This window comes from Furipterus horrens, unplaced genomic scaffold (assembly GCF_987537825.1).
Source record: "Furipterus horrens unplaced genomic scaffold, mFurHor1.1.pri manual_scaffold_17, whole genome shotgun sequence".
NCBI lineage: Eukaryota > Metazoa > Chordata > Mammalia > Chiroptera > Furipteridae > Furipterus > Furipterus horrens.
This window is the reverse complement of record NW_028327187.1, coordinates 78190433-78217190: the sequence shown is the minus strand read 5'-3', so window position 1 is coordinate 78217190 and position 26758 is coordinate 78190433. Positions and strand designations below refer to the sequence as shown.

The 26758-nt window shown below is 38.8% G+C and overlaps 1 protein-coding gene across 3 annotated transcripts in view; it reads left to right on the top strand.

Annotated features, from left to right (window-relative positions):
• The window catches only part of RRAGB (Ras related GTP binding B), a 53200-nt gene that overhangs the window by 6263 nt on the left and 20179 nt on the right, over positions 1-26758 (top strand). For 2 of the 3 annotated variants that reach the window (XM_090264742.1, XM_090264744.1), the window contains exons 4-5: positions 1811-1894; positions 3761-3827. In XM_090264742.1, coding sequence (XP_090120868.1) covers positions 1811-1894; positions 3761-3827 — 151 coding nt within the window. The remainder of the gene's footprint in view (positions 1-1810; positions 1895-3760; positions 3828-26758) is intronic. The other variant, XM_090264743.1, reaches the window with a different exon arrangement.

The window sequence follows — 26758 nt, the reverse complement described above, 5'->3', positions numbered from 1 at the left end:
TCTTGCCCTTAAGGATATCTCAAGTGAGACCTTTATTGATAACACTTTGTTAGTAATTACTGTATTTCCTTAAAGGTAGTAAAAGTATACTTTAAAATATTATGTTGGCCTTAATGTGTTAGTGTTTCATTAGCTACTTCATTATTGCTGAAGAAAGGTCTGGTTCTACTGTTTAACTTGTAGACTAATTAAAATACATATAGTGCATTGATTTTTACTTGCTATTCCTTTTTATGCAATTTTTTAATTTTAAAAGTAGTACAAGAGTATTTAAAAATATTACATCACATTTAATGTTTAGTGTTTTTCTAGATTGTCATTGATGAAAAAATCCAGTTTTATTTTGTTAAACTTAGAGCCTACTTTGTTTTGAAATTTGAAGTAAGGATACAGAATGGTGGTATAATGAACTTATTAGGGGACTATTAAAATGTGTTGTTGGAAGAGTCAACTTGTTAATGAAATATGATTATGAAGTATTTTAGTCTAAAACACTGTTGACGGCTCTGAGATTTCTTACCTTCTCAAAATTCTCTGTTCCCTTGGCTTTTATTTAATGCTTTATTACCCTGGTTTCCTTCCTTTATCTTTAAACATCCCTCCCCCTTTTTTAAAGAATATTTTCTTCTTTCTGCCCCATAAGTGTATGTGATTTCCCAAAGCTCTGTTCTCAATTCTTTTTAGTTGCTTTTATAACAGCAAGACAAGAAGACTAGGAGAGCCAGAGGGCCATATAGGAGACATGAGACTAAAGAGGGAGACAGAAAGTGGGGGTTAGATAATAAAGTGCCTTATAAGCCATGTCAGGTGGTTTGAACTGAGAGTAGAGGGCTGCCCCTGAGGCTATACTCCGGCCTTTTTTTCCTGGGCATATACAATCATACATATACAGAGATATTTTTTTCTTTTAAAAGAAAACTCAAGTAAAAATCTGCATCTGTGAGAGATTATTGTGTCTGTAATATGGAATATAGATTGGGGGTAGGCAAGGGTAGAAACAAGTTAACAAATTAGGAAACCATTTTAGTAGACCAGGTGAGAGATATGGAGTGTTAACTTGGGTTAGGGTTGTGGTCACGGTTGTGGTGAGAAGTAAATGGATTTGGGATGTATTTAAGAGGTCTAGTCAATAGGACTTGCTCGCAGGTTTGGGAGGAATGGTGGGGATAAGAGTGGACTCAAGAATGAATCTAAGGTTTTGGCTTAGGCAACTGGTTAAATTAACTGAGATGGAGAAGACAGAGGAACAGATTTTGTGGGAAGATGAGTTATAGTTGGGTACATTGAGTTTAGAATGCTTGTGGTTTAATCAAGTGAAGGTATCCAATATATGATTCAGAAAGGAAGGGAGATAAATTTGTATTAGAGATATATATTTATGATTTATCAGTATCCAAATGGTAAATAAAATAATATGAATAGACTAACTTGCCTGACAGAATACATAGAAGAGTAGGTGGTCAAAGATGAAATCTGGAAAAACTCAACATTTAAGGGACAGAAAGAAGAATAGGAGCCTGTGAAGGAGGATCTGCCAGAGAGGTTGTAGGTGTGATATCAGAGGCCAAGAGAAGAGAATTTTTTGAGAAGAGAGTAGTCAACAGTGTCATACTCTAGAAAGTAAGACAAGGACTAAAAAGTCCACTGGATTTGGCAATGAGGCCATTGGTCACTTTATCTGTTGTATGGGAATAGAAACCAGATTTCTGTTCCATGTGCTCCATATCTAAACAGTCACTGAATCCTGTCACTTCTTTTATTATTGTTTTTCCCTTTCTCAGTAGCACTTCTTTCCATTTTTTTTTTTTAGTACTAGACCGTTTACATAGTCTTCAAATTAATAGCAGTTTGAGCACCTACTCTCTCGTAGACTCTGTTGGAAATACAAAGACATGTAAGATATGATTCCTTTTCCAAGGAGGGGGAAGTAAAGGGGAGAAGGGAAGTAGTTTGAGCACCTACTATGTGCCAGGCACTTTATATATGATAACCCTTTTAATCTTCACAGTAATCCTGTGAGGTCAGTAGTATGCCTCCCAGCTTTCTTAATAGAAGAAGAAACTAATGCTTAGAGTTTAAGTGATTTGCCCAAAGTCACACAGAGAAGTAGAGCTGGTATTTGAACTAAGAGCTGTTTGACTCCAATGCCCATTTAAAAAACAATGCTTTGCTGCTTATGATCCAGTTTATGGAAAGTAAAATTGCACAAAAGTTAGTCACTTTAATCAACAGCTTCAAAATAGTCATAGAAGAAACACCGCTGTGTTATTGATTGACTATCACATAAATTGTAAAGGTGATAGTTGTTGGACTTAATATCCAGGACAAGAATTTTTATTATTCCTCCTTGTGACTTTTAGTGCCTGGCAGAGAGTAGATGCTTAATAATTGTTTGAATGAATTCAGAGGGAGTGATGACGGTAAGTGGGGGTGGTCAGGTAGGGCTTTTAGAGGAGATGGGCTTTTAGTTGGGTCTTAAAAGATGAATCTAACTGAAAGAAAAGTGGGGAGGACTTTCTAGGCAGATGGACAGAGTAGGCAAAGTGTAAGGGGAGTGGGAGGGAAGTGTAAGGCAGAGGTCGCAAACAAGCAGCCTGTATGCTGGATAAGGCCTATAGATGTGTTTTGTTTGGCCTGTACAGTGTTTTAGAAAAATTGGAATTAGATATCAATATGTAAATATTTCCATAAAAACCTGGATTTCCCACTACTATTGCAAATTTAACACTGTTAATCCTGAACCCATGTTCCTGCATGGCAAATAAGCTAGAGCTGAGTAACTGCCACCCACTCTGTTGTCCCCTTGGGTGAATGTTTACTCTCCATAAATGATCAGCTTTGCTCTTGTATGCTTACTGGCCTGGCCCCTATTAGCAAGTTTGCGACCCCTGATGGAAGAATGTTGGGGGATGGGGAGGTAATGGGGTTTGGGAGGACTATGAATAAACCAAATTGGACTGGAGCAAAATACATTATTAATGTGCATCATTGGGGAATATAAAGGTAGATTGGAAGCCAAATAATGAAGGACCTTGAATGCCTCCCCTATAGACATAGGAGCAATTGAAAGTTTTTTGAACAGGGAGTGACATGTTCAAAGTAGTGTTAAGAAGATGAACCTGGCAGTAGCCTATAGGATGAAATAAGGTGGGCATGGGCTTCCTGGTGAAAGGTAATTATGGAGCTATTGTAGTTGTGTGGGCTTGAGAAGAGAAGGGCCGTCCTTAATATTAGTGGCAGGTTGTTAAACAAGGAGTGGAATTCAAAGAGAATACACTGGAATAGCAGTGAATTGAATGTGAAATTTGTTGGGTCAATAACCAAAATAGAGGAAATCAATAGAGGGAGTGAATATGGTTATGTATTTTTTAGTATTTATTTTGTTTAAAATTTTTGTGTGTGTGTGTGTGCAGGGTGTTGGTAGGGGCAAGTGGGTCAGGGAAGATCTATTAAATGGTATTTGTTTCTGTCTTATATGTTGAAATTTTAACATTAGTATTATAATTGGAGGCTTTTTCCACTCTAAGCACTAAACTACTAAAAAGTAAAATGACTTACACAAAAGCCAGTTCTGTAGCTCAGGGTAGTTTGGGTGCCCACCTTGCCATTAACCACACTACTAAGCTGAAAATCACCTTCTTGTGGCTTTGAGCATTTCACTCCACTTTGGTCCTTCTAAATTTCGGGGCTTAGTGCTTTGCTTATTTTGAACTTCACCTCACATGCTACAATTACCAGATTTGTCACATTTATTTTCCAGTTGACGTAGAACATTCCCATGTTCGATTTCTGGGAAACTTGGTGTTGAACCTATGGGACTGTGGTGGGTAAGTACCATCTAATTACTTGTTTGTGAGGCCAGTGGCAGTGATCATGCCATCTGGTATACTCAGCGTGGAGAATACACTAGAGTAACTATCACTCATAATAATGCATTGGATAAAAATTTTTTTAGAATTGCAATTTATCAAATAAAGATCTCTGACTTTTATATATTAATTATCTTCAGACAGTCTAAGCACTAAAGATCAGACCAGAGCACATATCCTTCAACTGAGTCACCTAGTGTCAAGGGAGTAGGAGACAGTTGTGCCTCTCATGGCCAAAGCAGTTCTGGAATATCCCATCACAAATGCACGTTCTCTGTGCTTATATGTGGGTATTGCTCCCCACACTATGGTCATTTGCATTTTCGTGCTGAATCAGCATCATGTGGTTAGGAGCCTAGGCTGTGGAGTTACATTGGAATTTGTATCTCAGCCCTGTTAGCTGTGTTACCTTGGATTTATCAGTTAAAAACTGAGCCATGGTTTTGTCACCTGTACAATAGGGATACTGATGATGTTGACTCTAGGGGTTGTTTTGATGATTAAGTAAGATTGTGTATATATAAAAGCATAGCTAAGTGCTTCACAAAATAGATATTGTTAGCTCAGTGTTTCCCAGCTTGCAGCATAGAACCAGCCATGGAATAGTTGCTCAATGAGTATTTGTTAAAAAAAACAAAATAGCCAAATATTCCATAAGAAAATTACTCCATTATTGCTAGGAGAGGCATCATTTAACACCCTACCGGATTTCTCCGTACAAATCCTTCCTCATTATTATTGCTTCCAATTCTGTAATCTGTTGAAATTAGTCCAAGTCTCTTACTGTTAGGCAATAAGATGTTAATGTCATTTTTATACATAAGGCAGTTGAGGTCCAGTGAGACTGTGTCTCCTAGGTCACACAGCTATTTAGTAATAGCAAAGTACAGGACTGGAAGTTAAGTTCATGGTTTTTTTCCATAAAAAATTCTGGTTTTTGCTAGGCATCTGATAATTGAGAATTTCTTGGGAAGTAGCACACAGCCTAAGGAACGAGGGGTAATGTTCTGCTAAAAGTTATCTTGGAGTAATTTTCATATAGTTTAGAGTATTTGACTAGTTATTTTTTCTGGTGGTTTGAACAGCCAGTGTTTTATTTAAAATTTAATGAAGGACTATAGCTGAAGCTCCTGTAGAGTTATAACCATACTTTTTATTTTTACTATTTTCAAATTTTATTGTTATTGAATTATTTGGCAATTTTTTTATTATATATTTTTCCATTACAATTTATCCCCCTTATACCACCCTTGCCCTCTGCAGTCACCATTGTTGTCCATGTCTGTGAGTCCTTTATCCTTTTTGCTTGATCCCTCCACTCCCTGACCCCCACTCCCAGACTGTCTGCCTGCTCTCTAACTATGAGTCTGTCTCTGTTTTGCTTATTAGATCAGATTCATCAGATTCCACATATGAGTGAAATCATATGGTATCTGTTTTTCTCTGACTGCCTTATTTCACTTAGCATAATCTTCCCCAAGTCTATCCATGCTGTTGCAAAGGGTAAAATTTTCTTCTTTTTTATGGCTGAGTAGTATTCCATTATGTAAATGTACCATAGTTGTATCCACTCATCTATTTATGGGCACTTGGGCTGCTTCCATATCTTGGCAATTGTAAATAATGCTGCAGTGAACATAGGAGTGCTTATGTTCTTTTGATTAGTGTTTGGGTTTCTTTGGATAAATTCCAAGTGGGATCACTGAGTCAAAAGGCAGTTCCATTTTTAACTTTTTGAGGTTTCTCCGTACTGCCTTGCACAATAGCTGCACCAATTTGCCTTCCCACCAACAGTGCAAAGGGCTCCCTTTTGTCCACATCCTCGCCAGCACTTGTTCTTTGTTGATTTGTTGATGGTAGCCATTTAGCAGGTGTGAGATGATATCTCATTGTGGTTTTAATTTGCAATCTCTGATGATTAGTGACATTGAGCATCTTTTCATATGTCTATTGGCCATCTGTATGTGCCCTGTGGAGAAGTATCTATTCAGGTCATTTGCCCATTTTTTAATTGGGTTGATTTTTTTGGTGTTGAGTGTTATGAGTTTTTATAAGTTTTAGATATTATCCCCTTATCAGATGTATCGGTGAATATGTTCTCCCTTTCAGTGGGTTATCTTTTTATTTTGTTGATGTTTTCCTTTGCTATACAAAAGCTTTTGAGTTTGATATAGCCCCATTTGTTTTTGTTTTTTTTCTTTTGTTTCCCTTGTCTAGGGAGATATACCTGATAAAATATTGCTATGAGAAATGGCCGAGATTTTATTGCCTCTGTTTTCTAGGAATTTTATGGTTTCAAGTCTAACATTTAAGTCTAACATTAAATCTACTTTGAATTTATTCTCATGCGTGGTATAAGAAGATAGACTAGTTTCACTTTTCTGCATGTATCTGTCCAATTTTCCCAACCATTAATTAAGTAAACTATCTTTAGCTCATTGTATGTGTTTGCTTCCTCTGTCGAATATTAATTGACTATAGAGGTGTGGGTTTATTTCTGGGCTCTATTCTGTTGCAATGATCTATGTGTCTCTTTTTATGCCAGTACCATGCTGTTGCGATTACTATAGCCTTATAGTATAGTTTGATATTAGGTAACGTGATTCCTCCAACTTTTGTTCTTCTTCCTCAAGATCGCTCTGTTGCTATCCAGGGCCTTTTGTGATTACATATAAATTTTTGAAATACAGTATTTGGTCTAATTCTGTAAAATACGTCATTGGTATCTTGATAGAAATTGTGTTGAATCTATAGATTGCTTTGCATAATATGGACACTTTAATGATGTTAATTCTTCCTGCCCATGAACATGGCATGTGCTTCCACTTATTTATGTCTTCTTCAGTTTCTTTCTTCAATGTCTTATAATTTTCCAAGTACAGTTCTTTTACATCCTTGGTTAGGTTTATTTCTAGTTATATTACTCTTTTTGAAGCAGTTGTGAATGGGATTATTTTCTTAATTTCCCTTTCTGTTAGTTTATTTTCATATGAAATGCAACTGACTTCTGGATATTAACTTGTGTCCTGCTACTTCGCTGAATTCATTGTTGGCATATAAAGGTGCAACTGATTTTTAGATATTAATTTTATATCCTGCTACTTTGCTGAATTCATTTATCAGTTTTAGTAATTTCTTGGTGGAATATTTGAGGTTCTCTTTGTACAGTATCATGTTATCTGCAAATAAAGACAGTTTTACTTCTTCCTTTCCAATTCAGATACCTTTGAGTTTTTCTTGTCTGATTACTATGGCTAGGACTTCCAGTGCTGTTTTGAATAAGAGAAGTGAAAGTGGACTCCCCTGCCTTATTCCTGATCTTAAGGGTAATGCTTATAGTTTTTGCTCTTTGTGTATGAAGCTAGTAGTGGGCTTGTCATATATGGCCTTTACTTTGTTTAGGTATGTTCCCTCTACTCCCACTTGGCTGAGAATTTTTATCATAAATGGGTGCTGGATTTAATGAAATGCTTTTTCTGCATCCCTTGATATGATCGTGTGTTTTTTATACTTCATTTTGATTGTGTGGTGTATCACATATATTGATTTGTGAATATTGTACCAACCCTGCATTCCCAGAATAAGTCCCACTTGATCGTGGTGTATGAACTTCTTAATGTATTGTTGTATTTGATTTGCTAATATTTTGTTGAGGATTTTAGCAGCTATGTTCATCAGGGATATTGAGCCAATAGTTATCTTTTTTTATAGTCTTTATCTAATTTTGGAATTAGAATACAGTATTCCGTCACTCATCGCAGGTATTACATTCTAGACCACCCCCTCCCCGCGATAGGTGAAAATCCGCAAAGTGGGAACCTTACATTTATTTTTGACTTTATATATATTTTAAGGCTTTATAAACCCTTCCCACACACTTATAAACTGCTCCCAGTCCCTTGTTAAGGTTTCCCACTCCCTAATTAACCTTTTCCACACTTTTATAAACACTACTTATGTTCTTAAACATATTCTACACTCTTTTTTATTATTGTTTTTCAATTACAGTCGTCCCATTTTTCCCCCATTGCTCCCCCGACCCAGCCCACCCCTTCTCCCACAGTCATACCTCACCCCGTTGTCCATGTGTCATTTATACACGTTCCTTGACTAGACCCTTCCCCTACTTATCCCTCTTCTCTCCCTCCCCCCTCCCCCCTGATAACAGTTACTCTGTTCCTTGTTCAATTTTGTTCATATGTTTGTGTTGTTCATTAGTCTCCTGTATTAGGTGATATCATATGGTATCTGTCTTTCGCTGCCTGGCTTATTTCACTTAGCATAATACTCTCCAGTTCCATCATGTTGTTGCAAATGGTAGAAGTTCCTTCTTTCTTTCTGCTGCATAGTATTCCATTGTGTAAATGTACCACAGTTTTTTAATCCACTCATCTACTGATGGACACTTAGGCTATTTTCCGCACTTAGCTATTGTAAAGAGCGCTGCTATGAACATAGGGGTGTATAACTTATTTTGAATTGGGGTTTCAGGATTCTTCCGATAAAATCCTAGCGGTGGAATCGCTGGTTCAAAAGGCAGTTCCATTTTTAGTTTTTTGAGGAAATTCCATACTGTTTTCCTTAGTGGCTGCACCAGTCTGCATTCCCACCAATGTGCACTAGGATTCTCGTTTCTCCACATCCTCCTCAGCACTTGTTGCTTGTTGATTTGTTGATGGTGGCCATTCTGACAGGTATAAAGTGGTATCTCATTGTGGTTTTTATTTGCATCTCTGATGGCTAGTGATGTTGAGCATTCTTTCATGTGTCTATGGACCCTCTGTGTATCCTCCTTGGAGAAGTGTTTGTTCATGTGCTTTGCCAATTTTTTAATTGGGCTGTCTCTCTTCTTGGTGTTGAGATGTGTAAGTTCTTTATATATTTTGGAGATCATTCCCTTGTCTGAGGTATCATTGGCAAATATATTTTCCCATGTGGTTGGTTTCCTTTTCATTTTGCTAATGTTTTCTTTTGCTGAGCAGAAACTCTTTAGTTTGATGTAGTCCCATTTTTTTATTCTTTCCTTTATTTCCCTAGGAGATGTATTGGTGAAAATATTGCTACGTGGCATATCTGAAATTTCCTGTCTATGTTTTCTTCTAGGACTTTTATGGTGTCACGGCTTACATTTAAGTCTTTGATCCATCTTCAGTTTACTCTGGTGTGTGGTATAAGTTGATGGTCTAGTTTCATTTTTTTGCACATCCCGGTCTAGTTCTCCCAGCACCATTTGTTGAAGAGGCTCTTCTCACTCCATTTTATGTTCCTTCACCCTTTGTGAATATTAGTTGACCATATAGACTAGACCTAAGTTTATTTCCGGGCTCTCTACTTTCTTCCATTGATCTATCTGTCTGTTCTTATGCCAGTACCAGACTGTTTTGATCACAGTGGCTTTGTAGCATAGTTTAGTGTCTGGTATTGTGATTCTTCCTGCTGTGTTCTTCTGTCTCAAGATTGCTGTGGCTATTCGGGCTCTTTTTTGGTTCCATATAAATTTTTGAACTATTTGTCCAAGGTCTGTGAAATATGTCATTGGTATTTTAATAGGGATTGCATTGAATCTGTACATTGCTCTGGGTGATACGGACATTTTAATGATGTTGATTCTTCCCATCCATGAACATGGCATTTGCTTCCATTTATTTGTATCTTTCTTAATTTCTTTCTTCAGTGTTATGTAGTTTTCCGAGTACAGGTCTTTTATTTCTTTGGTTAAGTTTATTCCTAGGTACTTTATTTTTCTTGTTGCTATAGTAAATGGGATTTTCTTTTTTAGTTTCTATCTCTGATATTTTATTTTTTGGTGTACAGAAATGCCTTAGATTTCTGTATATTTACTTTTACCCTGCTATTTTGCCAAATTCGCTAATTATGTCGAGTAGTATTTTTGTGAGTTGATAGGGTTTTCTATGTGTACTATCATGTCATCTGCAAGTAATAACAGTTTTACTTCCTATTTTCCAATTTGGATGCCTTTTATTTCTTTTTCTTGTCTGATTGCTATGTCTAGAACTTCCAACACTATGTTGAATAGGAGTGGAGAGAGTGGACATCCTTGTCTAGTTCCTGATCTCAGGGGGAATGCTTTCAGTTTTTGTCAATTGAGTATGATGTTGGCTTCAGGTTTCTCGTACATGGCCTTTATTATGTTGACGTATGCTCCCTCTTTTCCAACTTTGCTGAGCATTTTTATTTTAATTGGGTGCGGTACTTTATCAAACACTTTTTCAGCATCTACTGATATAATCATGTGATTTTTGTGTTTCATTTTGTTTAGGTGATGTATTATATTTATTTATTTGCAAATATTAAACTATCCTTGCATCCCTGAGATGAATCCCGCTTGATTGTGATGTATTATCTTTTTAATGTGTTGCTGGATCCTGTTTGCCAGTATTTTGTTGAGGGTTTTAGGATCTATGTTCATCAGCGATATTTGCCTGTAGTTTTCTTTCTCTGTTGTGCCTTGATCTGGTTTTGGAATTAGGGTAATACTGGCTACATAGAAAGAGTTTGAGACTTTTCCCTCTTCTTGGATTTTTTGGAATAGTTCGAGAAGGGTAGGAGTTAGTTCTTCCCAAATGTTTTGTAATTCACCTGTGATGCCATCCGGTCCTGGGCTTTTGTGTGCTGGGAGTTTTTTATTACTGTTTCAGTTTCACTCTTTGTTATTGATCTGTTTAGACTTTCTACTTCTTCTTGATTCAGTTCTGAAAGATTATATGTTTCTAGAAATTTGTCCATTTCTTCTAGGTTGTCAAGTTTCTTGCCATACAGTTGTTTCTAGCAATTTCTTACAATCCTTTGTATTTCTGTGATATCAGTCATGATTTCTCCTCTTTCATTTCTGATTTTGTTTATTTGGGTCTTCTCTCTTTTTTTCTTGAGGAGCCTGGCTAAAGGCTTGTTGATTTTGTTTATTTTTTCAAAGAACCAGCTCCTACTTTTGTTGATCTTTTGAATTGTTTGTTTAGTCTCTATGTCATTTAATTCTGCTCTGATCTTGATGATTTCCTTCCTTCTAGTTGCCAAGGGGTTTATTTGTTCTTGTTCTTCTAGTTCTTGTAGGTGTAGGGTTAGATTTCAGGTAGACCTGTATTGCTATGAACTTTCCTATCAGGACTGCTTTTGCTGTGTCCGATAGGTTTTGGGCTATTGTGTGTTCATTATCATTAGTTTCCAGAAACTTCTTGATTTCTTGCTTGATGTCATTGTTAACCCATTCATTATTTAATAGCATGTTTTTCATTCTCCATAAGTTTGAATGTCTTTGATTTTTTCCTCTGAGGTTGATTTCTAGTTTCAAGGCATTGTGGTCTGAGAAGATGCTTGATATAATTTCAACTTTCTTGAATTTGTTGAGGCTTGTTTTGTGTCCTTTCCGGTGGTCTATCTTTGAAAATGTTCCATGTGCATTTGAAAAGAGTGTAAATTTTGCTTCTTTGGGGTGAAAAGTTCTATATATATCAGTTAAGTCCATTTGATCTAGTATGTTGTTCAATACCTGTATATCCTTGGTGTTTCTTTTCTTCGAAGATTTGTCTATTGTTGATAATGGGGTGTTAAAACCCACTAATATGAGTGTGTTACTGTTGATATCCTTCTTGTAGTCTTTTAGTATATAGTCTTCTAGTATATTTGGGTGCGCCTATGTTGGGTGCATATATGTTTACCAGGGTTATATCTATCTTCTTGATGGTTTGTTCCCTTAAGTATTATGAAGTGTCCTTCTTTGTCTCTTTTTATGGCCTTTGCTGTGCAGTTCGTTTTGTCTGATATAAGTACTGCTACCCCAGATTTTTTTTTCATGTCCGTTTGCTTGGAATACTTTTTTCCATTCCTTCACTTTCAATCTTTGTAAATCTTTTGTTTTAAGGTGTGTCTCTTGTAGACAGCATATATGTGGGTTATGTTTTCATATCCATTCCACTACCCTCTATCTTTTGATAGGAGCATTTAATCCATTTAAATTTAAGGTTATTATTGACAGGTATTTATTCATTTCCCTTTGAAACTGTGTTCCTCTCCCTCTCTTTTTTCCTTCTTTTTCTTAAAGCATTCCCTTTAGCATTTCTTTCAATGCTGGTTTGGTAGAGATGTATTCTCTTAGTTTTGTTTTTTTTTTTTTTTTTGTCTGAGAAACTCCTCATTTCACTTTTCATTTTGAATGAGAGCCTTGTTGGGTAGAGTATTCTTCAGTATAGTCCTTTGTTTTTCTTTTTTTTTTTAATGTTTTTTATTGATTATATTGTTACAACAGTTCCAATTTTCTCCCCCTTGCTCCCCTCCACCCAGAACCCCCCTCCCCCAGCAATCCCCCCCAAGTCCATACGCCTGGTTCATAAAAATTAACTATCCCCCCCCTCTCAAATATTAGGACCCTTTGTAATCTTGTAAAGGACAATGGGCGAAGGTCTCAAGCTCCTCTAGCTGCTTCAAGCTGGACATGGTCGTCGTCCTACCTACCCTTGGGTCCAGAAAACCCTAATAAGAGTGGGGGTGTGGAGGGGAGGGTGGCCTTCCCACATGGGGAAGGATCGTGCAGACTCCAGGTCAGTTGGCTGTCTCCGGTCAACGGCGTGCTTGGTTTAACAGGCTGGTGTCCTTGTTGTGTTCTGGGGGCAACAGATTTGTCGAAAAGGGTTAAAAGACATCATTCAATCCATAACTACTAGATGACAAAAGGCAGGGATTAATTTTTCAATGTTCCATATTAGGGAAAAAAAAAAAAAAAGCTTCTTTGTAAGAAGGTGTGCTAGGCACATCTTGCCTGTCCAAAATCCTTTTGCCCATTATACTTAGTTTGGGCTGAGGTAAATAGTTTAGGTTTTTCCCCCTCTCAGACCTCTGGGCCTTTTCTGTCCAAGCCATTAGGATAGAAAAGAGAAACCCGTTTTAAAGTGAAGCCCACAGACCACCCCATTCTTTCCCAACCCAGCCATTTAGTTCAGCCAAACCGTTGAGTCTCAGGAGGCAGCGCTGCAGAGAGGATTAAGTGAGGCTTATGCGTACAGATAATCACTCAGGTAATGCGATCATTGGCTTATGTCCTTTGAAAACAAAAAACACGTGTTAATTTATGTAACATAACCCATAAACAAGTCTCTAAATCTGGAGAAGAAACTTTTAAGACGGTTAGTTGCCCTGTTTTATACTCTACTACTGATCATTGTGGTTTTCCTTGAGTAATAATTTTTCTCCCTAAGGTTACCCTCCTTGTCTTTAAAGGGACTACATTAAGTCCATTTTTAATTTATCCTGTTCATTTGCATAAACATAACAAGAGCAGCAAATGATCACTTATGATCTTTAGTTCTGCTTTGCTGGAACTTACCCAAGGAATATTTGGGGTGACCCTCAGTCTGTTCTTCAGGGCACAGAAGCTGTGCCACATATCTGGCATTCATCCTTGCCTGTACACACCTGTTTTTTCCAAGTCTTTCTGGTCTTTCCTTGTGCCTTAAGGTCCCTTCTAGCCATCTTTCAGGAAAACAACCTTCGTTCCTTCCCTGGAAAGATTGCTGTGGACCGCACAACCAACCATGGTACCAGGCCTTTTATCTCACGGGCTTTTATTACCTTTGAAAGTCATTCCCAGTTCCTCAGGGCTTTCTGGTAACAATCTGGGCCCAAGTATGTTTCCTTTAGGCTTGACATTCCAGTCAAAGACTTGGTCAAAAAAAAAAAAAAAGAACCTCTGTTGACAACTGGTCTTATTAGTTCTATGCAAAGGAACTTATGTCATTACTTACTTGTTTAGAATGCCAAACTCTGGAGGGATCAAATAGGGAGAAAAATATACAATGTGAAGGAAAATCTTTGTCCTAATATTCACTGAACTGGCATTTCCATTCTTCATATTTTCATTTTTCCCCCACTAAAAAATTTTGGTTTGGTTTTCCATTACAGTTGTCTCACTTTTTTAGCCCTCTTGTTTCCCTGCACCCTGTCTCTCCCCTCCCCCACATTTAGTCCCCACTCAGTTGCACCTGTCTGTGGGTCATTCATATATATATATATTTTTTAACTTGACCCATCCCCTTACACCTTTCTTTTCCTCCCCCCCGCCCCCCTTGTTACTGTTAGTCTACTTCTTGTTTACATACCTCTGGTTCAATTTTGCTCATTTGTTTGTGTTGTTCATTAGTTTCCTGTAATAGGTGACAGCATAAGGTATTTTTCTTTTGTTGCCTGGCTTATTTCACTAAGCATAATTTTCTCTAGTTCCATCCATGTTGTTGCAAATGGTAGAAGTTCCTTCTTTCTTTCTGCTACATAGAATTCCATTGTGTAAATGTACCACAGTTTTTTGATCCACTCATCTACAGATGGGCATTTAGGTGGTTTCCAGCACTTGGCTATTTTAAATAGTGCTGCTATGAACATTGGAGTGCATAGGTTCTTTTGAATTGGTGTTTCGGGATTTTTTGGATATAATCCTAGCAATGGAATTGCTGGTTCAAAAGGCAGTTCCATTTTTAGTTTTTTAAGGAAATTCCAAACTCTTTTCCACAGTGGCTGCACCAATCGGCATTCCCACCAGCAATGCACCAGGGTTCCCGTTTCTCCGCATCCTCTCCAGCACAAGTTGTTTGTTGATTTGTTGATGATTGCCATTTTGACTGGTGTGATGTGGTATCTCATTGTGGTTTTAATTTGCATCTCTCTGATGGCTAGTGATGTTGAGCATACTTTTATATGTCTATGGGCCCTCTGTATGTCTTCTTTGGAGAAGTGTTAGTTCAGGTCCTTTGCCCATTTTTTAATTGGGTTGTCTGTCTTCTTGGTGTTGAGTTGTATGAGTTCTTTATATATTTTGGAGATCAATCCCTTGTCTGAGATGTCATTGGCGAATATATTTTCCCATATGGTTGGTTTCCTTTGCATCTTGCTGATGTTTTCTTTAGCTGAGCAGAAACTTTTTAGTTTGATTTAGTCCCATTTGTTTATTCTTTCCTTTATTTCCCTTGCCTTAGGATATACATCAGTGAAAATGTTGCTACGTGGGATATCTGAAATTTTCCTGCCTATTTTTTCCTCTAGGACTTTTATGGTGTCACGGCTTACATTTAAGTCTTTGATCCATTTTGAGTTTATTCTGGTGTATGGTGTGAGCTGGTGGTCTAGTTTCATTTTTTTGCATGTCCCTGTCCAGTTCTCCCAACGCCATTTGTTGAAGAGGCTCTTTTCACTCCATTTGATGTTCTTTCCCCCTTTGTCAAATATTAGTTGACCATATGAACCTGGGTTTATTTCTGGGCTCTCTATTCTGTTACATTGATCTATATGTCTGTTTTTATGCCAGTACCAGACTGTTTTGATTACCGTGGCCTTGTAGTATAGTTTGATATCGGGTATTGTGATTCCTCCTACTGTGTTCTGCCTCAAAATTGCTGTGGCTATTCGGGCTCTTTTTTGGTTCCATATAAATTTTTGAAGTATTTGTTCTAGGTCTGTGAAATATGTTGCTGGTGTTTTAATAGGGATTGCATTGAATCTATAAATTGCTTTGGGTAGTATGGACATTTTAATGATGTTGATTCTTCCCATCCATGAGCATGATATACGCTTCCATTTATTTGTATCTTCTTTAATTTCTTTCTTCAGTGTTATGTAGTTTTCTGTGTACAGGTCTTTTACCTCTTTGGTTAAGTTTATTCCTAGGTATTTTATTTTTCTTGTTGCTATGGTAAATGGGATTTTTCTTTCAGTTTCTATCTCTGAGTTTTTATTGTTGGTGTATAAAAATGCCTTTGATTTCTTAATATTGACTTTGTATCCTGCTATTTTGCCGAATTCACTTATTAGATTGAGTAGTTTTTTTGTGGAGTCTAAAGGATTTTCTATGTACACTATCAGGTCATCTGCAAATAATGACAGTTTTACTTCTTCTTTTCCAATTTGGATGCCTTTTATTTCTCTTTCTTGTCTGATTGCTGTGGCTAGAACTTCCAAGACTATGTTGAATAAGAGTGGAGAGAGCAGACATCCTTGTCTTGTTCCTGATCTCAGGGGGAATGCTCTCAGTTTTTGCCCATTGAGTATGATGTTGGCTTCAGGTTTCTCATATATGGCCTTTATTATGTTGAGGTATGCTCCCTCTATTCCCATTTTGCTGAGAGTTTTTATCATAAATGGGTGTTGTACTTTATCAAATGCTTTTTCCGCATCTATTGATATGATCATGTGGTTTTTGTCTTTCATTTTGTTTATGTGGTGTATCACGTTTATTGATTTGCGAATATTAAACCATCCTTGCATCCCTGGGATGAATCCTACTTGATCGTGGTGTATGATCTTTCTAATGTGTTGCTGTATCCGGTTTGCCAATATTTTGTTGAGGATTTTAGCATCTATGTTCATCAGCGATATTGGTCTGTAGTTTTCTTTCTTTGTTGTGTCTTGACCTGGTTTTGGAATTAGGGTTATACTGGCTTCATAGAACGAGTTTGGGAGTCTTCCCTCTTCTTGTATCTTTTGGAATAGTCTGAGGAGGATAGGAGTTAGTTCTTTCCTAAATGTTTTGTAGAATTCACTTGTGAAGCCATCTGGTCCTGGGCTTTTGTGTGCTGGGAGTTTTTTGATTACTGCTTCAATTTCACTAGCTGTTATTGGTCTATTCAGACTTTCCGCTTCTTCTTGATTCAGTTTGGGCAGACTATAGTTTTCCAGGAATCTGTCCATTTCCTCTAGGTTGTCAAATTTCTTGCCATACAGTTGTTCGTAATAATTTCTTATAATTCTTTGTATTTCTGTTGTATCAGTTGTGATTTCTCCTCTTTCATTTCTGATTTTATTTATTTGGGTTCTCTCTCTTTTTTTCTTGATGATCCTGGCTAAAGGCTTGTCAATTTTGTTTATCTTTTCAAAGAACCAGCTCCTACTTTTGTTGATCTTTTGAATTGTTACTTTAGACTCTATGTCATTTAATTCTGCTCTGATCTTGATGATTTCCTTCCTTCTACTTGATCTGGGTTTTGCTTGTTGTTCTTCCTCTAGTTCTTGTAGCTGTAGGGTTAAATTTTTTATTAGAGATTCTTCTAGCTTTTTTAGGTAGACTTGTATTGCTATGAACTTTCCTCTTAAGACTGCTTTCGCTGTATCCCATAGGTTTTGGGTTGTTGTGTGTTCATTATCATTGGTTTCCAGGAACTTTTTGATTTCCTCCTTGATGTCATTGTTAACCCATTCATTATTTAATAGCATGTTATTCATTCTCCATGAGTTTGAATGTTTTTGAGTTTTTTCCTTGAGGTTGATTTCCAATTTTAAGGCATTGTGATCTGAGAAGATGCTTGATATAATTTCAATTTTCTTGAATTTATTGAGGCTTGTTTTGTGTCCTACCATGTGGTCTATCTTTGAAAATGTTCCATGTGCACTTGAGAAATATGTATATTTTGCTTCTTTGGGGTGTAAACTTCTATATATATCGACTAAGTCCATTTGATCTAAAGTGTTGTTCAGTGCCTCAATATCTTTGATGTTTCTTTGCTTTGAAGATCTGTCCATTGTTGACAATGGGGTGTTAAAGTCCCCTACGATGAGTGTGTTGCTGCCTATATCTTTCTTGGAGTCTTTCAAAATTTTCCTTACATATTTGGGTGCTCCTAAGTTGGGTGCATATATATTTATAAGGGTTATATCTTCTTGATGGATTTTTCCCTTAAGTATTATGAAATGCCCTTCTTTGTCTCTTTTTATGGACTTTGCTGTGAAATCTGTTTTGTCTGATATAAGTATTGCTACCCCGGCTTTTTTTTCATGTCCATTTGCTTGGAATACATTTTTCCATCCCTTTACTTTCAGTCTGTGTAGATCTTTTGTTCTAAGGTGGGTCTCTTGTAGACAGCATATATGTGGGTCATTCTTTCTAATCCATTCAGCTACCCTATGTCTTTTAATTGGAGCGTTTAATCCATTTACGTTTAAGGTTATTACTGATAAGTACTTATTCATTGTCATTTTCCCCCTTTGTACTCGTGTTCTTCTCTGTTTCTCTCTGTTTCTTTATCTTCTTAGAGCAGACCCTTTAGCATCTCTTGCATTGCTGGTTTGGTGGAGATGTATTCTTTTAGTCTTCCTTTGTCTGAGAAACTCCTTATTTCGCCTTCCATTTTGAATGAGAGCCTTGCTGGGTAGAGTATTCTGGTTGTAGGCCTTTGTTTTTCATTGCTTGGAATATTTTTTGCCATTCCCTTCTGGCTTGTAGTGTTTCTGCTGAGAAATCTGAGGATAGCCTTATTGGAGCTCCCTTGTATGTTATTAGTTGTTTCCCTCTTGCTGCTTTTAGGATTCTCTCTTTGTCTTTGGATGTTGCCATTTTAATTATGATGTGTCTTGAGGTGGGCCTGTTGGGGTTCATCTTCATTGGGACCCTCTGTGCCTCCTGGATTTGCGTGACTCTTTCTCTCCTCATGTGAGGGAAGTTTTCTGTCATTAGTTTTTCAAAGAGGTTTTCTATCCCTTGCTCTTCTTCTTCTCTTTCTGGAATTCCAATGATACGGATATTGTTACGTTTCATGTTGTCCTGCAGCTGTCTTAGAACCTCTTCAGTCTTGTTCAGTCTTTTTTCATTTTGTTGCATTGTCTGGGAGTTTTTGTGTACGTTGTCCTCCAGCTCGCTGATCCGATCTTCTGCTTCCTCTCGCCTGCTTTTAATTCCTTCTACTGTGTTCTTCAATTCAGAGATTGTATTCTTCATTTCCTCCTGGCTCTTATTGATAGCTTCCATGTCCTTTTTGATGCTGGTATAATTCTCAGTAAGTTCCTTATAGTTCTTCTGGAGTTCACTGTAGTTTTTCTGGAGTTCTTTGTAGTTTCCGCTGAGCTCATTTAGCTTCTCCATAATCCATGTTTTAAATTCCGTATCTGATATTTTGCTCCCCTCTATTTCATTTATCACTCTTTCTGGGGATTCTACCTTTCCTTTTGATGGGCGGTTGTTTCTCTGTCTCCCCATTTTTGTGATTCCTTTTGTTTGTTGGTGTTTCTTGGAATGATCAGTTCTTCCGGGATCTGCCTCTGGTAGCGTCAGATCATGTACCAGACTGGCCCTAGGCAGCCTGTTGGAGACTTCCACGGATCTACTGCCTTTATCTCTCTTCTTTAGTTGTTACTATACTCAATCTGTGATCAGCCGTCAGGGTTAAGGACCGTGGGTGTGGCAACTTAATTCCTGTAGGCAGGTCTTTTATTTCCCCTTAGTATGACACCACTTGGAGGGGGATGGTCTGTCTGCTGTACTGGGGCTGAGTCAGCACTGGCTGGTCCTGGGAGGGGGTTAGTGTAGCTTCCACTTACTCCTCCGCCCTCCTGGATCTCTGTCTGTGTTGTCCTTGATGATATTTCTTTAATTTGTCTGGTTGTATTTCAGCTACTTTTTGGTGGATCTTTTTCTCTGGTTAGTTGATTGAGAGTCACTCTGCCCACCTTGTCTTGAGATCTTTTGTGAAGGTGCTGCTAAAACATAATTACACAACCCAGGCAAGAAACCCACACCCTCCAATGTCTCCCCCAAATACAATCCCACTATAGACTGCAAATGAGCCCGTGTTAATATACTTGTGGAGATACTGGGACTCTCATTTCGTAGGAGAAACAGAAAGGAGTTGTTTTAAATGAAGGAAGGGTAATTTTTGAGCTGGAAGTTGATAGAGTATTAATATTAGCAATTGGGATCAAGGTTATGTAAGAGAGCAATTAACACACTGTCTGTTTGAAAAGGAGGGGAGGGTTACAGTGTGGAGTGTGAAAGTTGAAGTGTATAGTATTAGGATTATATAATCGGTATATACTATATGATTAGCGTGGGAGGTAGGGTAGACACAACAGACATCCAGGTAGACAGACAGCCAGAAATTGAAAGAGAGGGCTGGGGAGGTTAGAAGGTAGGAAATAGATTGAGAGAGAATTTTTTAAGGATAAAAATACAGAGTAGAAAATAGCAAGACAGGAAGGGAGAGAGGAAAGAGAGAGAGAAAGTAGAGAAGAGAAGGGTAGGAGAGAGAACAAAAGAAGAAGGGGAGGTAGAATAGAGGGGACTGGATTAAAATTCTTTTTTAAATTATATGTTATAAAAATGATTAGGAGATTAAAACATGATATAAAGTTGCAAGATAGAGAGAAAAGGTGAATATAGAGAGAGAGGAATAGGAGATAGGAAAGCAAGAGGATTTGGGAGGAAAAGAGCTCAGAGGAGGGAAGGAAATCAGGAGGAAGAGGAGATATTAGGGAGGGGAGGATTGAAATTGAAGAGTTGGCAAAAGATACGATGAAGGAGAGAAATACAAGAGGTAGGGAAAGAAGTGGGGGGATGGGGTAGAAAAAGAGAAGGGGTAAGAATGGGAGAGTAAAGGGAGAGTGGGATAGATTAGAATTATAATTTGAATATTAAGAGATTAGAATATAAAGTGTAATATGGAGAGAGAGAGATTATGTATAGGGAGAGAAGGAAAATAAGGACAAGAGATGAAAGAAAAATGAATGTATACTGAAGGGGGACAAAATAAAGAAATTTAATAAAGTTGAAGGTGCGTAGCGCAGAGAAAGGAGAGGGTGAGAAAGGGAGAGAACTTAAAATTATAAAATTAACTGAGAATAGGATGCAGGGGAGAATACTAAAGGGAGGGAAGGGGAGGGGAGAAAAGGAGCGAGAATAAGAAGGGACTGACGGTAGGGGTAGTTAGAGAGAGAGTGAGAGATAAAAGAATGAGGATTTTAACTCAATTCAACTTTTAGGCACAGTCTCTGGGTATTTTTGGTTTGTTTGTTTTTTGGTTTTTCCTTGCTTCCTTCCTGAGTCTGCTCCTATTCAAAATTCCATGAGTTTCAAATCTTTTCTGGTTGGTTGGCTGGCTGTGGGAGGGTTCTGCTTGATTCTGGGGTTGCTAGTCTTTTTTTCGTGGGCCTACTGCCGCTCTGCTGTGACCTGCGTTTAGTTGTCCCCTCCTATGGCACCCTCAGCCTTCCTCAGGCTTGTCCTGCTACTCCTTCCCTCTGTTGGTCCAGCCTGTGCCTGCCAGCAATCCCCGCCCTGCCTCCAGTCCTGTCTCTATTCCCAGGCTACAGCTTCTGCTCTCTTCCCTGTCTATATGCCTGCACACCCTACCTCTCTCCTTGTCTCAAGATCGTCCTTTTGTTCTGCAGGACTCTGGCACAGTCGGTCAAAGTGCTGGGCCCAGTGGCCCTTTCCTGCCCAGGGCCTCTCCCCTAGTCTGGAGCTTTGCAGTGGCTTTCCTTCCTGTGCTCTTCTCCTTGCCCCAAAACTTTCTCTGTTCTGAGCTACCGCTTCCGCTGGCTTCCCTGTCTATCGGCCTGCGCGCTCTATCTTTCTTCCTGCCACAGCACCGTCCCTTTGTTCTGTAGGATTCTAGTGTGGTCGGTCAGCGCAGCACTCTCCTTCCCCGGAGCTCTCTGCCGGTCTGGAGCTTCGCAGCAGCCCTTCCCTGCGGCCCCTTCTCCTTGCCCTAAAACCGTCTCCCCTCCAGAACCTCCGCCTCCACTCTCTTCCCTACTTACACACCCTGCACGTCCTATTTCTCTCTTAGCCCCAAACCTGCCTTTTGTTCTGTGGGATTCTAGCGCGACTAAAGAGCAAACACTGATTTCAAGAACACAGTTCTCCCCCGGTCCGGAGTTCCGCCGCAGCTTTTCTGTGCGGCCCGTCTCCTAGCCCCAAAACTGCTCCTTTGTTCTGTAGGGCCCTAGCGCAAGTGCTGGGCGCGCCCGGGATGCCGAGCTTTCCATTGGAGGTTGCAGCTGAGGATGTTTCTCTCTAGACTCAGGTCACACAGTTTCTCCCAGTCCTGGTTGTTCACTGTTCTCTCCCTCCTCTGGCTTTTTCGGCCAAGTCCTCTCCCTAGCTCCCTACAAGAATTCACTCCCGGCTAGTGAGCTCTCCGGCTTGGTACTGCAAACGCAGGGAGTCTCAGAATGACTCAGCCTGCAGTTTGTGATAAACCCCTTCACCCCCCTCCACGCTGCTCCCACGATCTCCTCCCCGTTCACGTTATCAGATATTCCCACTCACTCAGTCATTCCTCCCCGAGTTTGTTCCTCCTGGATTGTCTCCTTAACAGGAGCGAGCTGAGAACACTGTTCCTACTCCGCGGCCATCTTGGTCCCCCCAGTCCTTTGTTTTTCATTGCTTAAAATATTTTTAACCATTTCCTTCTGGCTTGTAGTGTTTGTGTTCAGAAATCAGTTGATAGCCTTATCAGAGCTCCCTTGTGTGTTATTTGGTGTTTTTCTCTTCTTGCTTTTAGGATTCTTACTTAGTCTTTAAATGTTGCCATTTTAATAATGATGTGCCTTGGAGTGGGCCTTTTTGGGATCAGCTTCATTGGGACCCTCTTTGCTTCCTGGACTTGCATGACTTTCTCTCATCAAGTTAGTAAAATTTTCTGTGATTACTTTTTCGATCAGGTTTTCTATCCTATGCTCCTCCTCTTCTCCTTTTGTATCCCTATGATACGGATATTGTTTCGTTTCATGTTGTCCTGCATTTCTCTTATTCCCTCTTAATTCTTTTAAAATCTTTTTTTCATTTTGTTGTATTGTCTGGGAATATTTTTCCACATTGTTCTCTTACTGAGTGATCCAATCCTCTGCTTCGTTTAGCCTGCTTTTGATTGATTCTACTGTGTTCTGCTGTTCAGAAATTGTATTCTTCATTTTTTCCTGGTCCTCATTGATAGTTTTTATGTCCTTTTTTTATGCTGGTGTAGTTCTCCGTAAGTTCCTTGTAACTTCCCTGCAATTCTTTGTAGTTTCCCTGTAGTTCCCTGTAATTCCCCTGGAGTTCGTTATAGTTTTCTTTGAGTTTGTCAAGTTCATTGAGCTTCCTTATAACCATTCTTTTGAATTCCATGTCTGATAGTAGGCTTATGTCTATCCCAGCTATCTCTTTCTGGGGATTCCTCTTTTCCTTTCATTGGTAGGTTGTTTCTGTGTCTCTCCATGTTGGATTCTTGTCGTTTGATTTTGTTTATTAGATTTGTCTGCTTTGATTTCCCACCTTCGTGGTATTAGATTCTGTATAGGAGACCTGGGGATTCAGTGGTGCAGTCTCTTTGATCTCCTGAGCCTGATGTTCTTGCGATGCCATTTATGCCGTTTGTTTAAGCTGTCTGGTTATATTTCAGTTACTCTTTGGTGGATCTCCCTCTGGCTAGTTGATTGAGAGTCACTCTCCCCACCTTGTCTTGAGTTCTTTTGTGGAGATGCTGTTAAAATATAGACACACAACCCAGGCAAGAAACCCACACCCTCCAAAGTATCCCCCACGCAGAATCCCACTATCACCAGCAAATGAGCCAGTATTAATATAAATGTAGAGAGGTTAAGACTATTATACTAAAGGAGAAACAGATAAGAGTTGTTTCAAATGAAAGATGATTTTTGAGACGTAAGATAATAGAATAATAATAGTAGCAAGTAGGGTCAAAGCTATGCAAGATAGTAAGTACTATTTGCATTGTATGTTGAAAAAGGGAGGGAAGAATGCAGAATGAAGTGTATAGTATTAGGTTTATACAGCAGTTATATGCTATACGTTTAGTGTGAGAGGGAGGATAAACAACACAGACAAACAAACAAAAATTAAAGAAGAAGGATAAGAGGGAGAGAAGACAGGAAACAGATTAAAGAAAGAGTTTTTACCCAGTACAAACTTTGGGCACTGTCTTCTTTTCCTGGATCCATACCTGGTCAAAATTCCATGGGTTTCAAACCTTTTCTTGCTGGCTGGCTGTGAGGAGATCCAGCTTGATTCTGAGGTTGCTAGCCTCTCACTCGTGGGCCTGCCGCCGCTCTGCTGTGAGCCGCACTTAGTTGAATCCTCTCGCCCCTGGTCCTGCAGCACCCTCAGCACTCCTCAGGCTTGTCTAGCAACGCTGTTGTGCTGGTGGGCCAGCATACACATGCCAATAGTCTCTCCCCAGCCTCAAGTCCTGTCTCTGCTCCTCCAAAAAAAGTCTCTGTGTTGCCTCCAAACAGCAGCACTGGCTCGCGTCCCTGCAAGTATGTCTGCGCGTACCACCTGCCCACTGAGGTCCTTACTGAGTCTGAGGTTCTGCCGCAGCTTTCCTGTATGGGCCCCTCTCCCTGGCTCAGTTCTGCTCCTTTGATTGGTGGAGCCCTGGCACAAGTGCTCAGAGCTCAGAGTTGTCAGCCTAGGGTTACCAGCCAAGGGAGTCCCTACCTAGACTCAGTTCATACAGTTTCTTACAGTCCGGGCTGTTCACTATCTTCCCATGCCTCCGGCTGTTTCAACCAAACCTTCTCACTGACTCCCTCCAGGACTTTGCTGGTCAGTGTGCCCTTGGCAGGGGGAAGCCTACATGCAGATCCCGGCTAACGAGCTGGTCAGCAGCTGCTCCTTTAGGGTGCGGTACGGTAGAGGCTGTGGTCTGGGAGGCCCAGCAACTCAGCCTGGAGAGCACAGCCGAACTTTCCGCCCTTCTTCACGCTGCTCCCACACTGTGTTCCCTGTTCATGCAATCTGAAATCCACACTCACTCACTCCTCTCTGTGTTTACACTGCAAGTCCTTCCACGATGGGAGCAAACAGACAACACCGCTACCTACTCCGTCACCATCTTTTCATATTCTACACTCTTAAACCTACATAACTTTAACAACATACGTGTACAGGACCACAAAATCCCGCAATATAGCAAAAAATCCGTGATAAATAATTAAACATAATATTTTTAAAAATCCCGTGATACAGTGAGGCTGCGATAAGTGAACCGCAATATAGAGAGGGACTACTGTAATACTGGTCTTGAAAAATGAGCTTTGGAGACTTCCATCCTCTTGTATAGTTTGAAATATTTTTAGAAGGAAAAGTGTTAGTTCTTCTTGGTATGTTTGATAAAATTCATGGGAAGCCATCCAATCCAGGGCTTTTTTTAGTTGGGAGTTTTTTGATTATTGCTTCAATTTCACTACGTGTAATCTTTATTTTCAGATTCTCTGATTGTTCCCAATTTAGTTTTGGAATTTATCCATTTGTCCAGGTTGTCCAATTTGTTGGCATGTTGTTGTTCACAATGTTTTCTTACAATTATTTTTATTTCTTTGGTATCAGTTGCTATTTTCCTCTTTCATTTCTGATTTTCTTTATTTGGGTCTTCTCTCTTTTTTTTTTTTGATGAGTCTGGTTAAAGGTTTGTCAATATTGTTTATATTTTCAAAGAACCAGCTCTTGGATTCATCAATCTTTTGTATCATTTTTTAAGACTATTTCATTTATTTGTGCTCTGATCTTTATTATTTCCTTTCTTCTACTCACTTCAGGCTTTGTTTATTGTTCTTCTGCAAGTTCCTTTAAATGTAACGTTAAATTGTTTATATGAGCTTTTTCTTCAGAAAGGTCTGTAATGCTATGAATTTCCCTGGTAGGGTTGCTTTCACAGTGCCCATCAGATTTTAGACTGTTGTGTTATCATTTTCATTTGTTTCAAGGTATCTTTTGATTTCTTCCTTGACCTTGTTGTTGACCCAATCATTGTTTATAAGGAATTATTTAGCTTCCATGCCTTTCTGTATATTTGAGTTTTCTTCTTTGATTGATTTCTAGTTTCATAGCATTTTTTGGGAAAGATGTTTGATATTATTTCAATCTTCTCAAGTTTATTGAGACTTGTTTTGTGTCCTAACATTGGTCTCTCCTAGAAAATATTCCAGGAGGACTTCAAAAAAGTGTGTATTCTGCTGCTTTGGGTTGAAATGTTCTGTAGATATCAATTAAATCCATTTCATGCAGTGTATCTTTTAAGGCCTCTGTCTGCTTATTGATTTTCTGTCTGGTAGATCTATCCATTGAAGTCAGTGGGGTGTTAAAATCTCTTACTACAGCTATATTTCTGTGGATCTCTCCCTTTATGTCCATCAAAATTTGCTTTACATATTTGGGTGCTCCTATGTTGGGTACATAAATGTTTATAAGGGTTATATCCTCTTGTTAGATTGTTCCCTTTATCATTTTGTAGTGCCATTTGTCTCTTACTATATCCTTGATTTTAAAGTCTATTTTGTCAGATATAAGTATTAATTCTCCAGCTTTTTTTCCTTTACAGTTGCATGAAATATCTTTTTCCATCCCTTTGCTTTTAGTCTATGTATATTTCATTCTGAGGTGGGTCTCTTAGAGACAGCATATATATGGGTCTTGTTTTCTTACCCATTCAGCACCCTATGTCTTTTGATGGGAGTATTTGTCATTAACATTGAAAGTGATTATTGATGTACATGTATTTATTGCCATTTAATTTTTGAACTATTTTCTCTTCTTTTTTATTTTTTTTTCTACTTCTTAAAGCAAGCCCTTTAAATCATATTGCAATACTGGTTTGGTGTTCACACACTCTTTTAGCTTTTTATTTTCTGGGAAGTTCGTTGTTTTTCCTTGAATTTTAAATGATAGCCTTGCTGGGTAAAGTAGCCTTGGTTATAGGTTCCTGCTTTTCATCACCTTGAATATTTCATGCCAGTCCCTTCTGGCCTGAAATGTTTCTGTTGAGAAATCAGATGACAGTCTAATGGGAGCTCCCCTTGTAGCTAACTAACTAGCTTTTAAGGTTCTCTCCTTGTCTCTGAGTTTTGCCTTTTTAATTATGAGGTGTCTTGGTGTCGGCCTCTTTGGGTCCATCATTTTTGGGACTCTCTGAGCTTCCTGGACTTGTGTGTCTTTTTTCTCCATCGAGTTAGGGAAGTTATTGTGTTCATTATTTCTTCGAATGGGTTCAATCCCTTGTTCGCTCTCTTCTCCTTCTGCTATTCCCATGATGCAGATGTTGTTATGCTTCGTGTTGTCCCAAAGGTTTCTTAAACTGTCCTCATTTTTAAAAGTTTCTTTTTTCCTTTTGCTACTCTGCTTC